This window comes from Macaca thibetana, chromosome 1 (genome assembly GCF_024542745.1).
Source record: "Macaca thibetana thibetana isolate TM-01 chromosome 1, ASM2454274v1, whole genome shotgun sequence".
In the NCBI taxonomy this organism is placed as follows: Eukaryota; Metazoa; Chordata; class Mammalia; order Primates; family Cercopithecidae; genus Macaca; species Macaca thibetana.
Window position 1 is genome coordinate 31,295,763 of NC_065578.1, and position 15,960 is coordinate 31,311,722.

General features: G+C 52.9%; 3 protein-coding genes across 3 annotated transcripts in view; 2 read left to right on the plus strand and 1 right to left on the minus strand.

Annotated features, from left to right (window-relative positions):
* HDAC1 (histone deacetylase 1) overlaps positions 1 to 10,336 on the plus strand; it is a 43,232-nt gene extending 32,896 nt beyond the window's left edge. The window contains exons 4-14 of the mRNA XM_050795505.1: positions 1,188 to 1,262; positions 3,649 to 3,787; positions 4,246 to 4,387; positions 5,783 to 5,875; positions 7,291 to 7,399; positions 7,481 to 7,621; positions 8,190 to 8,298; positions 8,392 to 8,522; positions 8,802 to 8,954; positions 9,413 to 9,461; positions 9,731 to 10,336. Of these exons, the coding sequence (XP_050651462.1) occupies positions 1,188 to 1,262; positions 3,649 to 3,787; positions 4,246 to 4,387; positions 5,783 to 5,875; positions 7,291 to 7,399; positions 7,481 to 7,621; positions 8,190 to 8,298; positions 8,392 to 8,522; positions 8,802 to 8,954; positions 9,413 to 9,461; positions 9,731 to 9,758 (1,169 nt within the window). The 3' untranslated portion in view covers positions 9,759 to 10,336. The remainder of the gene's footprint in view (positions 1 to 1,187; positions 1,263 to 3,648; positions 3,788 to 4,245; positions 4,388 to 5,782; positions 5,876 to 7,290; positions 7,400 to 7,480; positions 7,622 to 8,189; positions 8,299 to 8,391; positions 8,523 to 8,801; positions 8,955 to 9,412; positions 9,462 to 9,730) is intronic.
* Positions 1 to 15,960, plus strand: part of RBBP4 (RB binding protein 4, chromatin remodeling factor) — a 418,599-nt gene that overhangs the window by 52,783 nt on the left and 349,856 nt on the right. The window lies entirely within an intron of this gene.
* Positions 10,550 to 12,954, minus strand: MARCKSL1 (MARCKS like 1). Its single transcript, XM_050796394.1, has 2 exons — positions 12,638 to 12,954; positions 10,550 to 11,806 (listed from the first exon to the last, which is right to left on the minus strand). Exons 1-2 carry the CDS (start codon positions 12,722 to 12,724, stop codon positions 11,306 to 11,308), a joined length of 588 nt encoding a protein of 195 aa, XP_050652351.1. The 5' UTR covers positions 12,725 to 12,954; the 3' UTR covers positions 10,550 to 11,305.

Consider the following 15,960-nt stretch of genomic DNA (forward strand, 5'->3'; position numbering starts at 1 on the left):
CAAAACAAAACAGACAAACCAAAGCTTGAGGCTTGCATACTGCTTCTGCCATTTACTAACAGTTCACCTCTCTGAACCTGTTTCCCTACTTTTTTTCTTTTTTTTTTTTTTTTTTTTTTTTTTTTTTTTGAGACAGGGTTTCTGTCTCGCCCAGGCTGGAGTGCAGTTGCGTGATCTCAGCTCACTGCAACCTGTGCCTCCTGGGTTCAAGCGGTTCTTGTGCCTCAGCCTCCCAAGTAGCCGGGATTACAGGCACCTGCCTCCACACCTGGCTAATTGTTATGTTTTTGGTAGAGATGGGGTTTCGCCATGTTCCCCAGGCTGGTCTCGAACTCCCGGCCTCAAGTGATCCTCCTGCCTCAGCCTCCCAAAGTACTGGGATTACAGGTGTGAGCCACTGCGCCAGGCCCTGTCTCCCTACTTATAAGATGGGACCAAATCTTACCTCAGAAGCTTGTGTGAAGATGGATGATCTCGGGTATTTAATGCATGTAGCGCAGTGTCTGACGCATTGTAAGTGCCCAGTGAACAATGTTCTCTGAGTCTCTGTTCTTGCCCCTTGTTTGTCAGCAGGCGTGAGGTCCAGAGGGTAAATTTTTCTCCCTCCAGAAACGAACCAACATTTTCCAAGTTGCTAACTGCTTCTCCATATTAGATTTTTGTTAATTTTCTGACCAGTGGGTGAGTTTGGGATATCAGTATTGCTTGTTACAGATAATGGGCTAAGACCAGGTGTGCACATGCCTATTGGGAGGCTAAGGCAGGAAGACTGCATGAGACCCAGGGAACATAATGAGACTCTGTCTCTACAAAAAACAAAAAAAAATTAGCCGGGTATAGTGACATGCACCTGTATGTAGTCCAAAGTACTTAGGAGACTAAGGTGGAAGGATTTCTGGAGCCCAGGAGGTTAAGGTCAGGGCTACTGCACGTGAACCATGTTTGCACCACTGCACTCCAGCCTGGGCAACAGAGCAAGCCCCTGGCTCTAAAAAAGAAAAAAATAATGATGGACTAAAGCTCAAAGATGGTAAACAACTTGATGCAGTCATATAGCCAGTAAATAGTAGAGCCTGGACTAGAACCCACACCTCCTGAATTTAAAGTCTATGTTTTTTTCCATCAGCTCATAAATATGTAAACTAAAGGAAATTGTGGAAACTAACCTTTTGCTTATTTCTTTCAAGTCAACGTTGGTGAGGACTGTCCAGTATTCGACGGCCTGTTTGAGTTCTGTCAGTTGTCTACTGGTGGTTCTGTGGGTAAGGAATATTCATCCTCCCCCCAGGGGTAGACTGGGTTGTTCTAGTGAGGTCTGCCTTTTAGGCTGCTATCCTAGTTGGCTGATCTGAAACCATGTAGATTGGTCCTGTGGTTTTTACTTAAGTCTCTAAAGTGGCTGGTGTAATGTCTCACACCTGTAATCCCACTTTGAGAGGCTGAGGAGGAGGATTGCTTGAGGTCAGGAATTCAAGACCAGCCTGGGCAACGTAGTGAGACCCTCGTGTCTACAGAAAAATAAAATAAAAACAATTAGCTGGGCATGGTGGCTTGTGCCTGTAGTCCCAGCTACTCAGGAGGCTGAGGCTTAAACCCAGTAGGTTGAGGCTGCAGTGAGTCGTGGTCACACCACTACACTCTAGCCTGGGCAACAGAGCAAGACTCTGTCTCCAAAAAAAAAAAAAAAAAGTTTAAAAAGTCTCTAAAATGTCCTTCTGGTTCAGTCCCAGCCCAAGTTCAATCTCTGACATGGTACTGACAGGTGTCCTTGACTGTCCTCTCCTACTAAGAGATCTTAGGTACAGGAGTTCCCTGCAGACCTCCTGGGGTTGTTAAGATGCTGTATGTAAAAGCAATTTGTGAACTGCAAAGTGCTATAAAAATAGAAGTGTCATCATCTGTGAATCTGTCCTATGAAAAAGTATGGTAATTACCTTTAGAGGTCAGAAATACTCCCCACGTGTCTCCCACTTCCATTTGCAACTTTTGGGTTATCTCCAGGATGACTCTAAACCCTTTCTTAAATATTTATTTCCCTGTGATCCCCCACCAATATAATCATTGTGTCCACCCCCGCTGCCCGGCCAGTATAATCGCAGAAAACAAAGAAGTGCACAGAAAAAAACACAGTCACCCATAGTCCCAGGGTTGGTGGATAACCTCTGTCACCATGTTGGTGTTTGGCCATTCTTTGGTGTGTGTGTTTATATCTGTATAACACATATACAACATCTACATTTTACAAAAGTAGGTTATATACATATCACATATATATGGTTTTATGCCTGCATTTCCTACTTAACGAAATTGTCTGTAGTTTTCTACAGCTTGCTTTCTTGTGGCTCTATGATTATTCCATGTTGTGGATTTACTTGAGTTGATCTAATCTGTCCCTCTTCTTGATAATTTGGATCTATCTATGCTTTTATTGCTGTTAAAATCAACACTGCAGCCGGACACGGTGGCTCACGCCTGTAATCTCAATCCTTTGGGAGGCCGAGGCAGGTGGATCACCTGAGGTCAGGAGTTTGAGACCAGCCTGGCCAACATGGTGAAACCCCATCTCTACTAAAAAATACAAAAATTAGCCAGGCGTGGTGGCGCACGCCTATAATCCCAGCTACTTGGGAGGCTGAGGCAGGAGAATTGCTTGAACCTGGGAGGTGGAGGTTGCAGTGAGCCGAGATCGCGCCACTGCACTTTAGCCTGAGTGACAGAGTGAGACTCCATCTCAAAAAACAACAACAAAAAATTAACACTGCCACAAATGCACTTGCACACATGAGTGTGTATTTCTCTTTTACTTCTTCTGGGGCCTATTTGTGCTAGTGCTTTTTGACCTAGTGTATCGGCACTATCTTTGGTCATTTTTTTTCTTTCTTTCTTTTTTTTTTTTTTTTGAAGTAGAGTCTCCCTCTGTCACCCAGGCTGGAGTGCAGTGGCGTGATCTTGGCTCGCTGCAACCTCCGCTTCCTGGGTTCAAGCGATTCTTCTGCCTCAGCCTCCCCAAGTAGCTGGGACTACAGGTGTGTACCACCACGCCCAGCTAATTTTTTTTTTGTATTTTTAGTAGAGACAGGGTTTCACCATGTTGGCCAGGCTGGTCTTGAACTCTTGACCTCAGGTGATCTGCCCACCTCGGCCTCCCAAAGTTCTGGGATTACAGGCGTGAGCCACTGCACGTAGCCTATCTTTGGTATTTTTTCAAAGTTCCTTGACCATGAGCCATAGTAAGAAATAAATTTACACATGCAATCCAGGATACATATAACACATATGCATGCATGCACACACTCACTCACTCTGAAGCCAGTTTTACAAAAGAGCAGTTACCTTTACTGTTACTCTGATATTTTTTTCTATGCTATTTCATTAAAAATATATATATACTAATAATGATGCACTAAATCAATTTTAAGGCCTGCTAATGGGTTACTACCCTCAGTTTGGAAAATAGTATTTTAAGAGTAGCCAGTGTCATGTTTATTTCCTGCTGGAGTAGGGTGGGAGGGAGGGGACTAATCTATGAATTGTACAATACAGCTGTTGAATAGGCAGGTCTTAACCTCTCACTTGGTTCCCTGGGCTTCTTGGAAGAAGGGGAGAGTGGCTTAGTAACCAGCTTATGTTCTCTCTTCCCATGCCCAGCAAGTGCTGTGAAACTTAATAAGCAGCAGACGGACATCGCTGTGAATTGGGCTGGGGGCCTGCACCATGCAAAGAAGTCTGAGGCATCTGGCTTCTGTTACGTCAATGATATCGTCTTGGCCATCCTGGAACTGCTAAAGTATGCCTGCCTGGCCTTGTCTCTTGGAAGAGCACCTTAGGCCAGGTTCCCATTTCCCTTTCCCCCTGGGCTTGCCTCCCTAGTTTGCTTTTCCTACCGATGTGCTGGCTAGGATGTGCTCGGTGAGTGTCTCTGGCCATCATCTCCTTGATGGGGTCTTGGTTTGAACTGAGCCACGGCATGATCAGGGGCAGGTGCTGCTCAGATCCTGCCTCCAGAGTGTCCCTGTGTGGCTGGAGTTGACCCTGGCTGTAGAGTAGGAAGATCGGACTTGGTCGGCTTGGTCAGGCCTCTGGAGACACCTGGCCGCTCTTCCACCTTCCTTCAGCCAGTTTCCACGTCTCTGGTGCTTAGAGATACCTGAGGGAGGCAGCCAGCCCGGTAAGCTGGGACCTGGCGCCCTTGGCGCGTCCCATCCCCAAAGAGCCCCCAGACCCCTGACCCCCTTCTGACCCTAGGTATCACCAGAGGGTGCTGTATATTGACATTGATATTCACCATGGCGACGGCGTGGAAGAGGCCTTCTATACCACAGACCGGGTCATGACTGTGTCCTTTCATAAGTATGGAGAGTACTTCCCAGGAACTGGGGACCTGCGGGTGAGAACGCCCTTTAGGAGCCAACCAGCTCACCCTCAGCTGGCAGCTCTACTTCTCTGTCCTATCTCATGCCACTAAAAACTGCTTCCTGCCTCTTCTGCCATTCAGAATACCATGTCCCAATCTGAAGCTCTTGCCCTGATCTCTTTCCCTTCTTTATTCTGGAGGAAGGGAATGATGGGACATAAAGGGCCAGAGAAAGGAGAAGGGGTCTCCTGACTCACTGTACTTTCCTCTTGGCCACAGCTAGGTTGCATCACACTATTCTTGTGTCTCATAAGCCTTGGGTTCGGGGGTAGGAATTGGGACTCTGAAGGACATCTCAGGTGTTCTTAATGTTTTTGGGTCACTTTCCCGTTTAGCCTTTTGACTGAAAACTATGGACTCTCTCTCCAGAAAAGTACTTGAGATCTTACATCTGATATAGAATAGGCAATAGACAAGTCCCCTTACTGAAGCCCATCCATGAACCTTAGGATAAGAATCCTTGGAAGCTACTTCCTTGAACTGTTCCATCTGCTTCTGTTAGCATGAATGTGGTGAAATCAGCTGCTTTGCCATGCCCAGTGGCCCTTGGGTAAAAAAGTGGCACTAATTCAGTTGTTTGCCATGGCAAGCGTTAGAATAAACGAGCATTCACTTTTGTTGTTGTTGTTGTGAGACAGTCTCTCCCTGTCACCCAGGCTGGAGTGCAGTGGCATGATCTCGGCTCACTGCAGCCTCCGCCTCCCGCCTCCACGCGATCTTGTGCCTCAGCCTCCGAATAGCTGGGATTTAGCTGGGATTATAGGTGTGTGTCACTCTGCCCGGCTAATTTTTGTATTTTTAGTAGAGATGGGGTTTCGCCATGTTGGCCAGACTGGTCTTGAATTCCTGACCTCAAGTTATTCACCCACCTCGGCCTCCCAAAGTGCTAGACTTACAGGCGCATTCACTATTTTGAGGTTACTGGGAAGGACTTTCTGACCTCTCTCCTTCCCTCCACAACACCCTAGAGAGGGAGCATGGGGGAAGAGGAGTGAGCATTAGAGCCCTCTGGAGTGGAAAGGGTTGTCAAGGATGGGTGTTATTTCTGTGACCCACCTGCCAGCCAGCTCTAACCCAATCCCAAGGTAGAAATCTTGTGCTATAGGGTAGGATATTCAATCTCTGGTCCCATCAACAGCTCGCAGCCTGGGTGTAGGCTGAACGCTATGTCCAGAGATGATTTGTCAGTGAAGTTAGATTTGCCAGTGAAGAGAATGGTACTAGCAAGATACCCCTGTTCTGTCCTGGCCCACATCATGGGCCTAGCTTGTCTCTCTTAGAACATCTTCCTTTATCCCTCCAGCCCCCATCCTTGACCTTCCTTCAAGCTTCATCCTTCAGTTTTACTTTAATGTCCTTCTTAATTAGGATATCGGGGCTGGAAAAGGCAAGTATTATGCTGTTAACTACCCGCTCCGAGACGGGATTGATGACGAGTCCTATGAGGCCATTTTCAAGCCGGTAAGTGGCTTTATCCACCCCTTGGGCTACAAACAGGGGATTGGTCGGCGGTCGGGGGGAGCAAAGCACCCCCACCATACCTCAGGAATCTCTCCTTACTAAAGCTGGTGGGGAGATAGAAGTGTTTGAACCCTGGATTGTTGTGTGTTCAGTTAGGGGAACAGACACCCATATTTGTTGTTTCCTTCTATGGGTCAGGTCTTCTGCTGGATACAAATATATCTAGACATGATCTTTGCCCTCATGGACTACAGTGGGGAAGGCAGGCACATACCCAGTAGTCTGTGATTAGTACTGTTTTTATATCTGTTTCTTTGGGCTACTGGGAGATTATTGTGTTCTTTTGGTAGTGGTATGTCTCCTTGGTTTTTCGTGTTCCTCATTGCCTTACGTTGATGTCTGCACATTTGAAGAAGTAGGGACTTACCCTAGTCTTTGCAGACTGGCTTTGTCTGGGAAAGCCCTTCACCAGTCAGCCCATCCAGAGATTCTGGAAAGGCTGTCTGGCATGTTCCATGGGCAGGCTGGCCTAGTGCCTGTGTTTCTGAGGGCTGATCAGAGGAATGAAAGACGAACTACTGCCTGGGCTGGCAGGAGGGTAGCCGGGGATGATTTCACAGAGATGCTGATGTTTAAGTTGGACTTTGAAAAACGAGGAGGTGCCCATGTGAAGAAAGAGGTGATGGCAGTAAGGGTGGCATTTAGTGGAAGGAACAGCACCAGCAGAAGTGCAGAGGTACCAGTGTGGCAGCATGTAGGCCAGTGTGGTATATGGGAGGAATGCTGAAGGAGGTGGTGGGAAGTATATGCTGGGCTCAGTATTTCAAAGGGAGCCTTGAATGCCATGCCGAGGAGTTAAATCTTCACTTATAAACAATAAGAAACTGTTTAACCTGATAAGGTCAGGTAGTCATTCAGCAAACGCTGACTACCTACTACGTGCCTAGTATTTAATAAGGGCTACAGAAGTGGGAGTTGTGGTCTCGGTCTCAGTAATATTAGACTCTGCTTGTGAGAATAAGATAAACTAAAAGTGCTTGCTCATAATGTAAGGCTCCAAGTCTGTAAAACCGAATGAGTAGAGTAGATGCAGCTAAGGGTCAGGAAGGCTTCCTGAAGGAAGTGGCACTAGAGCTTGGGCAATAGAAGAAGAGATATAGGGAGTTGACAGGGAGGCCATTCTAGGTTCAGTGTTACTAGAGTTAGAAGGGTCTTAGAGAACTTTTCAAATTGGAAAACTGAAATCCCAAGTGGGGAAGCAAGAGCTTCAGCCTGGCACTCCCTTTTCTCTCCCACGTAGCATGAGGGAGAGTGGAAAGGTAGGAGTGGGTGGGAAAGTGTTGCACCCAGCCTTTCCACCCCAAGCCTCCTATTGCTTTCTTGAGGTTGGTGGTGACCAGGATGTATCATTTTAGGTCATGTCCAAAGTAATGGAGATGTTCCAACCTAGCGCGGTGGTCTTACAGTGTGGCTCAGACTCCCTGTCTGGGGATCGGTTAGGTTGCTTCAATCTAACCATCAAAGGTGAGACCAGGTAGCACAAGGATGGGTGGGCGGGGTCCTGCTTGGTGCTCCTGTAACTCAGCACCCCTTCTCCCACCAAAGGGCACGCCAAGTGTGTGGAATTTGTCAAGAGCTTTAACCTGCCTATGCTGATGCTGGGAGGTGGTGGTTACACCATTCGTAATGTTGCCCGGTGCTGGACATACGAGACAGCTGTGGCCCTGGATACGGAGATCCCTAATGGTAATAGCTGCAGGGCCAGGTTTGGCTGGGCTGGGTGGGAGCTGGAGCTCATCTGTCCTTAAGTTTATAACCCCTTCCCCGTTGGTCATATGACCACTGTTCTTCTGATACTAGTCACTGAGTCCCCTGCATGTCCTCTTGTGATCAGCAGACCATAACCATCACTTTTTCCCTAGTCCTTTTTAGCTCTGTCCCCTCTCCCTTCTGCTTTTGGTCTGGACAAAGTTCTCAGTGGTAATTTACAGCTTTGGAATTTCTGCTCTGTAGAGTAACTGGAGTAGTGAGTGAAGGGAGCGTTCATAATGAGCATGGGCTCAAGTGTCCTAAACCAGGAACATGGACCTTCTCCTAGCGACATATACACCACTGGTATAGACATAGAGTGATGTTAACAAGATGGAAATTCCATAGGTACCCGTGTCTCACCGTGTCTTGGAGGCATTCTCCTCTGTTTGACAGATGGATCAACGGGCCCAGAGAAACCTACAAATGCTTTAGGGTGCTTACGTGCAAATGGTTCAGGTGCGGTGGCCAGGTCTCTTAACGGTCTTCTCCCTGCCCCAATCAGAGCTTCCATACAACGACTACTTTGAATACTTTGGACCGGATTTCAAGCTCCACATCAGTCCTTCCAATATGACTAACCAGAACACGAATGAGTACCTGGAGAAGATCAAGTGAGTATATCCTCCAGCCACCCCTTGGTTGAACATTCCTGACTTTGGTTTGTCCCTGACCAGAGCCCTGCTACTCTCTCCCACTGGCCACAGACAGCGGCTGTTTGAGAACCTTAGAATGCTGCCGCATGCACCTGGGGTCCAAATGCAGGCGATTCCTGAGGACGCCATCCCTGAGGAGAGTGGCGATGAGGACGAAGAAGACCCTGACAAGCGCATCTCGAGTAAGACCTAGACGCAGAGCCCTATGCCTTCCACTCAGTAGGCAGCCCCCACTTCCACCACCATTCCTGGCTGCACACTCTCCAAGCTCCCCACCTTGGAGAAATCTGTTTCCAGTTCCAGTGCCTGTAGGAACAGGTTAGGGAGCCCGAGCTCCTCCCTCTTCTCTGGTTCCCTTTCCCTTGGTGTCTCTTGGAGGGCCTGCAGGGAAGCACTGGGCATAGATGCTGAGCTAGATCGGCACCCGCCTGCTCTCACCCATGCTTCCCACTCCCTCCCAGTCTGCTCCTCCGACAAACGAATTGCCTGTGAGGAAGAGTTCTCCGATTCTGAAGAGGAGGGAGAGGGGGGCCGCAAGAACTCTTCCAACTTCAAAAAAGCCAAGAGAGTCAAGACAGAGGATGAAAAAGAGAAAGACCCAGAGGAGAAGAAAGGTGGGTTTGGGTTCAGCCGGGACTTGGGTCTTGAGCCTGAGAGGATGAATCTATGTAGGGCAGTGGGAGGAGGGAGTGACTCAGGCCCTGCCAGCTCCTGTGGGGCTGTTCCTCAGTTCCTTGAGCCTTTCAATGGCTCCCAGAAGTGGCAGGGGCCACAAAACAACGAACCTCTACTGGCCAAGCACGGCTCTCACATACCACCCAAGCCCTTTTCCCAGCACTGCACCCCAGTTTCCCAGGGGGCTGCCTCCGCCCACCAGATTCTGGCTGTAGCAGGCTGGGAAACCGGTCCAACCTGTTCTCTACAGGGCTCACTGGGAGGACCAGGGATGGGCTTTTCTCTCTTTTATGTCCAGTGAGCGTAGTGTTGGGGAAGGGGTCTCAGGGTAAATGAAGACCTCACGGGTCTTTCCAGAGGTGCTGCCCTTAGCCATCCCTGTACTCTTGTGTTCTAGAAGTCACAGAAGAGGAGAAAACCAAGGAGGAAAAGCCAGAAGCCAAAGGGTGAGGAATGAGCTGCCTGCAGCCATCTCCCTGGCATTGGAGCACCAGCCCCTTTGTCCCACTACTCTGAAGAAAGGCACAGGGACAGCTGGTCCAGCTTACAAAGGCCTCTTTCAGGGACCAGTCTGTCCAGCTCTGCAGTTCTAGGCAGAGCTAGGAGCCCCAGCCCCCAGTAGTCACCTGGGATCCTGTGGAAGTCACTGTGTCTGCACTTTTGCCCCGAGGCTCTGGGCTGGGTCATCTCATGCCAGTCTCTGCTCTCTCCACAGGGTCAAGGAGGAGGTCAAGTTGGCCTGAACAGACCTCTCCAGCTCTGGCTTCCTGCTGAGTCCCTCACCTTTCTCCCCCAACCCCTCAGATTTTATATTTTCTATTTCTCTGTGTATTTATATAAAAATTTATTAAATATAAATATCCCCAGGGACAGAAACCAAGGCCCTGAGCCCAGGGCAGCTGTGCTGGGTGAACTCTTCCAGGGGCCACGTCGCCACCCATTCTTCCCCAGTTCTTAACTTTGAACCATAAAGGGTGCCAGGTCTGGGTGAAAGGGATGCTTTTATGCAACCGTAAGACAAAATCCTGAAATGCGAAGTGCCTGCTTAGTAGCTTTGGAAAGGTGCCCTTATCGAATATTCTAGAAGGGGTGGCTGGGTCTTCAAGGATCTCCTGTTCTTTTCAGGCTCCTAAGGTAACATCAGCCATTTTTAGATTGGTTCTGTTTTCATACCTTCCCACTGGCCTCAAGTGAGCCAAGAAACACTGCCTGCCCCGTCTTCTCCTAATTCTGCAGGTGGAGGTTGCTAGTCTAGTTTCCTTTTTGAGATACTATTTTCATTTTTGTGAGCCTCTTTGTAATAAAATGGTACATTTCTATATCCTCCTGAGCTTGTTTCCTACGTGTCATTGGGTTGGTTTCAACTCTTACTTCCCTGCCCTTCTGGTGTCCATGAGTATTGGGGCAACCCCCTGAACAAGAAAACCCCATAAACTTACCTGCCTGCCTTAACTCCTCCCTTGAGGTTTGAGGTGAACTACTTTCCACCAATCTTCTCACCCTACCCCCAGAAGACCACTCATTAAAGCACCACTAAAGGGACGACATTTATTCCTTTTCCAAATGTTACAGTAAAACCAGGTGGAAGAGAATGGTTTTAGCAGTTAGAAAAAAAAAAAAAGTACAAATCTGGGGTTTGGCCATTAAAAGTTATTTACAACAATGGGAGAAAAAAAGACAACAAGAAGTTGTTTCACATTACAGACCTCCCCCCACCCCAAAGCCTAATACTTGCTTACCAAGTCAAAAAAGAGACACAGTTGATTCACAAGCTGGAGGTTTGAACTTGAGTAAGACATTTATAAAAACCTAGACGGGGCAGTGTCCTCCCCAGCCCAGGTGCCACTAGGCACAGCACAAGAGACTAAAAACAACAGGGGGAAGGCTGGACACTCAAGGTTTGGGAGTATAAGCACCCCACTTCTGGCTCAGGGATTTGGGCAGTAGGATAAACAAAACCTACTTGGAAAAGAATTGGGGAAGAAAACCAACAACTGCCTTATGCAGGGGTGGGGACAGGGAAGGAGGTAGGGCTAGGGACAGGAGCATTTCACATCACTAACCTAACTTGGGAAGCTGTAAGGGACCATCTTCAACTGGCCTTAGAACCAGATGGCTGATGGGAGAATCCACAGGAGGGAGAGGAGGAAAGGGAACGTGGCTGGGAGGAGGCAATAGCCCCTTCCTTTCTGGGCACAGGAAGGCAGCCAGGGCACCAGGTCCAGGCAGTGACCTCACAAGGACAGCACAGTTTTTGCAGCTTAGAGATCACCCACCTGCCCCCACCTAGCTACTCATTCTGCTCAGCGCTGGCTGGTGTAGGGCCACTCTCCGGCCCCGAGGGAGTGGATGGCTCTGTAGCCTGGGGCCCTGCCTCTTCTTCTGAGGCCGCACTAGCCTCTGCCCCCTTGGCCTGGGGTTCCTGGCTCTCAGGGGTGGCTGCGGCCTTCCCTTCCTGGGCAGTGCCCTCGTCGCTGCAGGCACCGATCTCCCCCTGCTCCTGCTCTTCCTCTGTGGGTGAGGAGGCAGAAGAATCACCCCCACCCTCCTTCCGATTTCTCTTGAAGGACAGGCCGCTCAATTTGAAAGGCTTCTTGAAAGAGAATTTCTTCTTCTTCTTGGGGGTCTCCTTGGGGGGGACCTCCCCCTTGGCCTCAGCACCCTGGCTAGGGGGTGCTGGCTCGATGGCATCGCCAGTGGCCCCGGCTGCCTCATCTGTTCCGTTCACGGGGGGCGACTCCCCTTCACCCTTGGGGGATAAGTCTCCATTGCTTTTCACGTGGCCATTCTCCTGCAGGGCAGAGGGGACAGCAATGAGGGCAGGGGCTCCCCCTCCCCCAGCCCGCTTCTGATCCCTTCTAGAGGAGGGGGTCCCCGATTCGATTCTACTGCAACCCGAAAGTATGGCCCAGGATCCCGTCAAACACCTCCCTCTCGCCCCTCACGGGCGCGCGGGCATCGAGCGCGCAGAGGCCGCGACCGGCAGGAGGCGCTGGGGTCCCGTGGCCCCCACCCCCGTCCCCCGGGGCGCGCTCTCTATTCCGCGCGGAACCGCTCCGGATCTGCTGTGCGGATCCCGGGCAGGCGGGCGAGCCGTTCCAGGCGACATTGGGCGGGAAGCCGCCCCGGGGCGCTGTCTCTCTGCACCTGGACGGCCTATTTTCCCAGCCTCCCGGAGGCTTTGTGTAAACGGCCCCCACCCACCCCAGGCTCTCCCACATCTCGGCTCCCCCTTAAAAAAAAAAAAGACCATGGGCCACCGAGGTCGGGTCTGCGGGTGGAGTGCGCTCCCCGCCGGGCCCCAGCTCCGCGGCCCCTGGGCGCCCCCTTGGCGTGGCCCAGCAGCGCCTTTGTTCCCCGCGCGGCACTCGGGGCGGCCGGGGGGCAGCGCCGGGGGCCGGGGCCGTGAACAAAGAACGCGGCGGGGCCCGGCCGGCGCCCCCTCCCCGCCCCTCCCCTCGCTTCGCCCGCGGGGGCTGCGGCGCCGAGAACAAAGGGACCGGGCGGGGGAGGGGGCGCCGCGTGTCCCGGGCCGGACAAAGCGCGCGGCCCCGGCCCCGGGCCCTAGAGGGGGCGAGGTGCGAGAGGAGGGGCTGGGGCCGGCCGCGCCAAGCGTACCCACCTGGCCGTTGGCCTTCGCGGGGGAAGCGCCTGCTGCCTCCTCGGCGGTCACGTCGCCCCGGGGAGCCTTGGAGCTCTGGCTGCCCATGATGGGGGTCTGCTGGGGGGCGCTCGGAGCCGCCCCGGGCTCGCGCCGCAGGGGATAGTACGGCGGGGTTGGCCCGGCCGGCGGAGGGGTGGGGCTGGCGCCCGAGGGGGAGGGGTGCCGGGGGAAGCCGAGCTGCACCTCCGCTCCGCGGCCGACCCGCTAGCCGCACCCGCCGCCGCTCCGCTCCGCGCCAGAATGCCGCCCGCCGCCCGCCGAGCTGCCTATATATAAGCGCCCGAAGCTCGGGGCGGGGCCGGACATTTAAATGCGCGCCCAATCGAGGGGCGGAGGCGGGGTCGGCTCGCAGGCCCCACTTGCGCAGCAGGCTACGCTGGCGGTCGGGTACCCCCCACCCCTCCCGAATCCCAGGGGCAGGTAGAGTCCGGTGTGGGCAGGAGCGAGGCCGGTCCTTCCGCGAGCTGGGCGGGTCGGGTCGGGGCGGGGCTGGGGGCCTAGAGGAAGGGGACGGGCAGTCATTCCTTCCTCTCCGCTCCACCTCTTCGGTGGGCGCCCCCGCAGCTTGGAGCGGCCCCCAACGCCTTGGTCCTGCAGCCGCTGTCAGTCTCCCCGCTTGAACCCTTCGAAGGGCTCACACGACCAGACCCGTCAGATGACTGGTCCTGAATTATATACTCTAGAAAATGTGGTCATAGAAGCCGCAGGGCCACTGCGCTGGGCTCGGCATCCGCTCCGGCCTGGAGAGCGGTCAGAGGTCCCACCCACGTCCCTGCCTGCCTGCCGTGGCCAGCCGTGGAGCAGAGGGCTGTGACTTGCCTTGGGGTCACTCGGGTCAGACTAGTGAGGACTTCCCCTCATTCTTCCTTTCAGTCCCTTGGTGGCCAGTCATTCTGAGTGGGGACAGACAGATTTGCCTTCAGCCCCTCCCACCCTCAGCTGGGACGCACTGCAAAGTCCCACGTGGGGTATTTTGTGACCTTGAAGGGCATCTCCATCCCCGTTGAAAGGCCAAGGCTTAGCGGCATTGACAACCTGTCTGGCCTGCTCTGGTCTTTCCTCTTTACCTCGACACACAACTCTGCTCCCCTACATCAGGGTGCCCCAGGCCGGCAGAGAAACCCCAGCCGGGGACTCAAACCTCAAAACACCCCAGTTTCTGAAGGGGAGGGATAGGATGCCACCAAGGGTCCCTCCAAGAGACAGCCCCTTGAGGACAGCCCTCAAAGCTGCCCAGCCCAGCTTCCCACCCTGCCTGAGAGCAAGGGAGCCTGGAGGCAGGATGGGGGTGGCTGGAGACTCCCTAGCTCTGGTCCTCTGCCACCTCTCCTTCCGCTGGCCTGGATAGGCTGGTGGGAACCCCAGAGTCCTGGCCGGCCCTGGATGTCTGTGTCCGGCTGCCAGCCCTCAGCCCCCAGGAGGAAAGGGATGGGGGCTGGAAGGAAGCAAAGTGTTGCAAATGCAAGGCTGTGTCCCAGCCAGCTCAGCAAGTCCCTCCCCTCCCTCCTACGGTGAAGCCTCCTGGGAGGCCTGAGGCTGTGAAGTGTGGAGACACCCCAGGGCCTGAGAACTTGGGAACTCCCCAGAGATCTGACCAACAAAGGGGCGGGGAGGGCTGAGGTGGCTTCTACATTCTGCACTCACTCCTGTATCCTCCATCCCCACCCCCACCCTGAGACTACAGAATACCCTCAGCTATCTCAGGTTCACTCGCCCTCCACCCCCCACCCCATTTCACAGACTGGGACACTGAGGTTCAGGAAGAGAAAGTGACATGCCCAAGGGCACACAGCAGCTACCAGTAGCTGAGGGTGAGAAAAGGTTTGGAGAGATTTGATAACATGGGCCAAGGGCTGTAAGGAATCCCCTGGCAGAATGTTCTGTTGAGATCTGGGGCTGCCTGGTCAGAGTGGGAGGCAAGGGCTACTTCTGGGACAGGGAGAGGCACCGTGCCCCCGCCGCAACTCATTGAAAGTACCGTGACTTCTCCACAGCTTGCCACTAAGGGACGGATGTCATGACCTGCTCTCTGTCTCAGCCACAATAGGGAACCCACAATGCTGCCAGGCGCTGCCTGCACCAGCTGGCTGGGCTCAGATGGAGGGAGGGTGTGTGAGTCTTGGAGGGGTTGGGGTCAGAAGTTAAGAGCAGAACCTAAGGCTTCTGATCTCCAGGCACTGCCTGGCGGGGATGAGAGGCAAATATTCCCAAGGATCCCAGGAGTAGCATCGAGGAGCATCAGGGTGAAAGACCCTGGGTCCCCAGAGCCCCAGAGGGAGCCTGGTCCCCGGGGGAGGCCCTGCATCCCCACCAGACATCCCAGGAGGCTGGGGAGGGGGCGCCTGGGAGCCTGATCCCTCAGCAAATCCAGGTCCCAGCAGAATCTGACTTCTGGAAGAGGCAAGAGGTTTAGGATGCTTTAGGGTGGGGGTGGGAGGGTACAGCAGCCCCATGGCCTCCTCGGTCCACACTGCAGCTCCTTCCTCCCCAGCTGCTGCCAACCCAGACAATGCGCCCATTGTTCTGTGTCTCCGGGAGCCTGTGTGCAACTGCGTGTATCTGTTTCTCTCTGTGTATGACTGTGTGTATTGCTCTGTGTCTGTGTGTGTGAGACTTTCTGGCTGTGTGTGTGTGTGCGCGTGTGCCCAGGTGTGCACGTTTGTGGTTGCATGCGTCTGGATCTTTGTTTGGCCCTGTATATTCAAGGGTGAAGGAGAGAGCCTGGTGATCCTGGTAACTGAGACTTGCTGAGTATGTACCTGCCCTTCCTTGAGACTGTTGGTGACTGTGTCTGACTGGGTGTGAAACTGTGAGTGTGTGGCTGTATGAGAGGATATCGATGGGCCGGGTGTGGTGGCTCTCGCCTGTAATCCCAGTGCTTTGGGAGGCTGGGGCGGGAAGATTGCTGAAGCCCAGAGTTCAGGAATATCTGAGTGTGTGGAGCAAAGAGCGGCTCCTTTATGTCTGGGTGAGTGTTCCTGAGGGGGGCTGTGTGTGCCTCAGTGTGTCATTGAGGCTGTGGCTGTGGTGGTTAGAACATCTGAGGTGTGGGCATTTGCCAGGATGGAGTGACAGGGAAAGGAGGAATGGGAAGGACAGGGTAACTCTGAAATGGATGGGGGAAGGGAAGCTGTAGAGACCAGAGACCCCGCGTTCACACAACTCCTCATCTGTCCCAGTTCTCCTAGTAAGGTCTGTGGCCCTGGCCCTGGCCCTGTCCTGAGATGCTCCCGGCCCCACCACGAATCAGGCAGGGACAGCAGAAGATGAATTTCCCTGGC

Bases quoted from the DNA above. Each gene is read 5' to 3' on its own strand.
- MARCKSL1 (XM_050796394.1), bottom strand. From the start codon at position 12,724: ATGGGCAGCCAGAGCTCCAAGGCTCCCCGGGGCGACGTGACCGCCGAG. The intron at 11,807-12,637 runs GTGGGTACGCTT...TCTGCCCTGCAG, and splicing joins CCGCGAAGGCCAACGGCCAG to GAGAATGGCCACGTGAAAAG.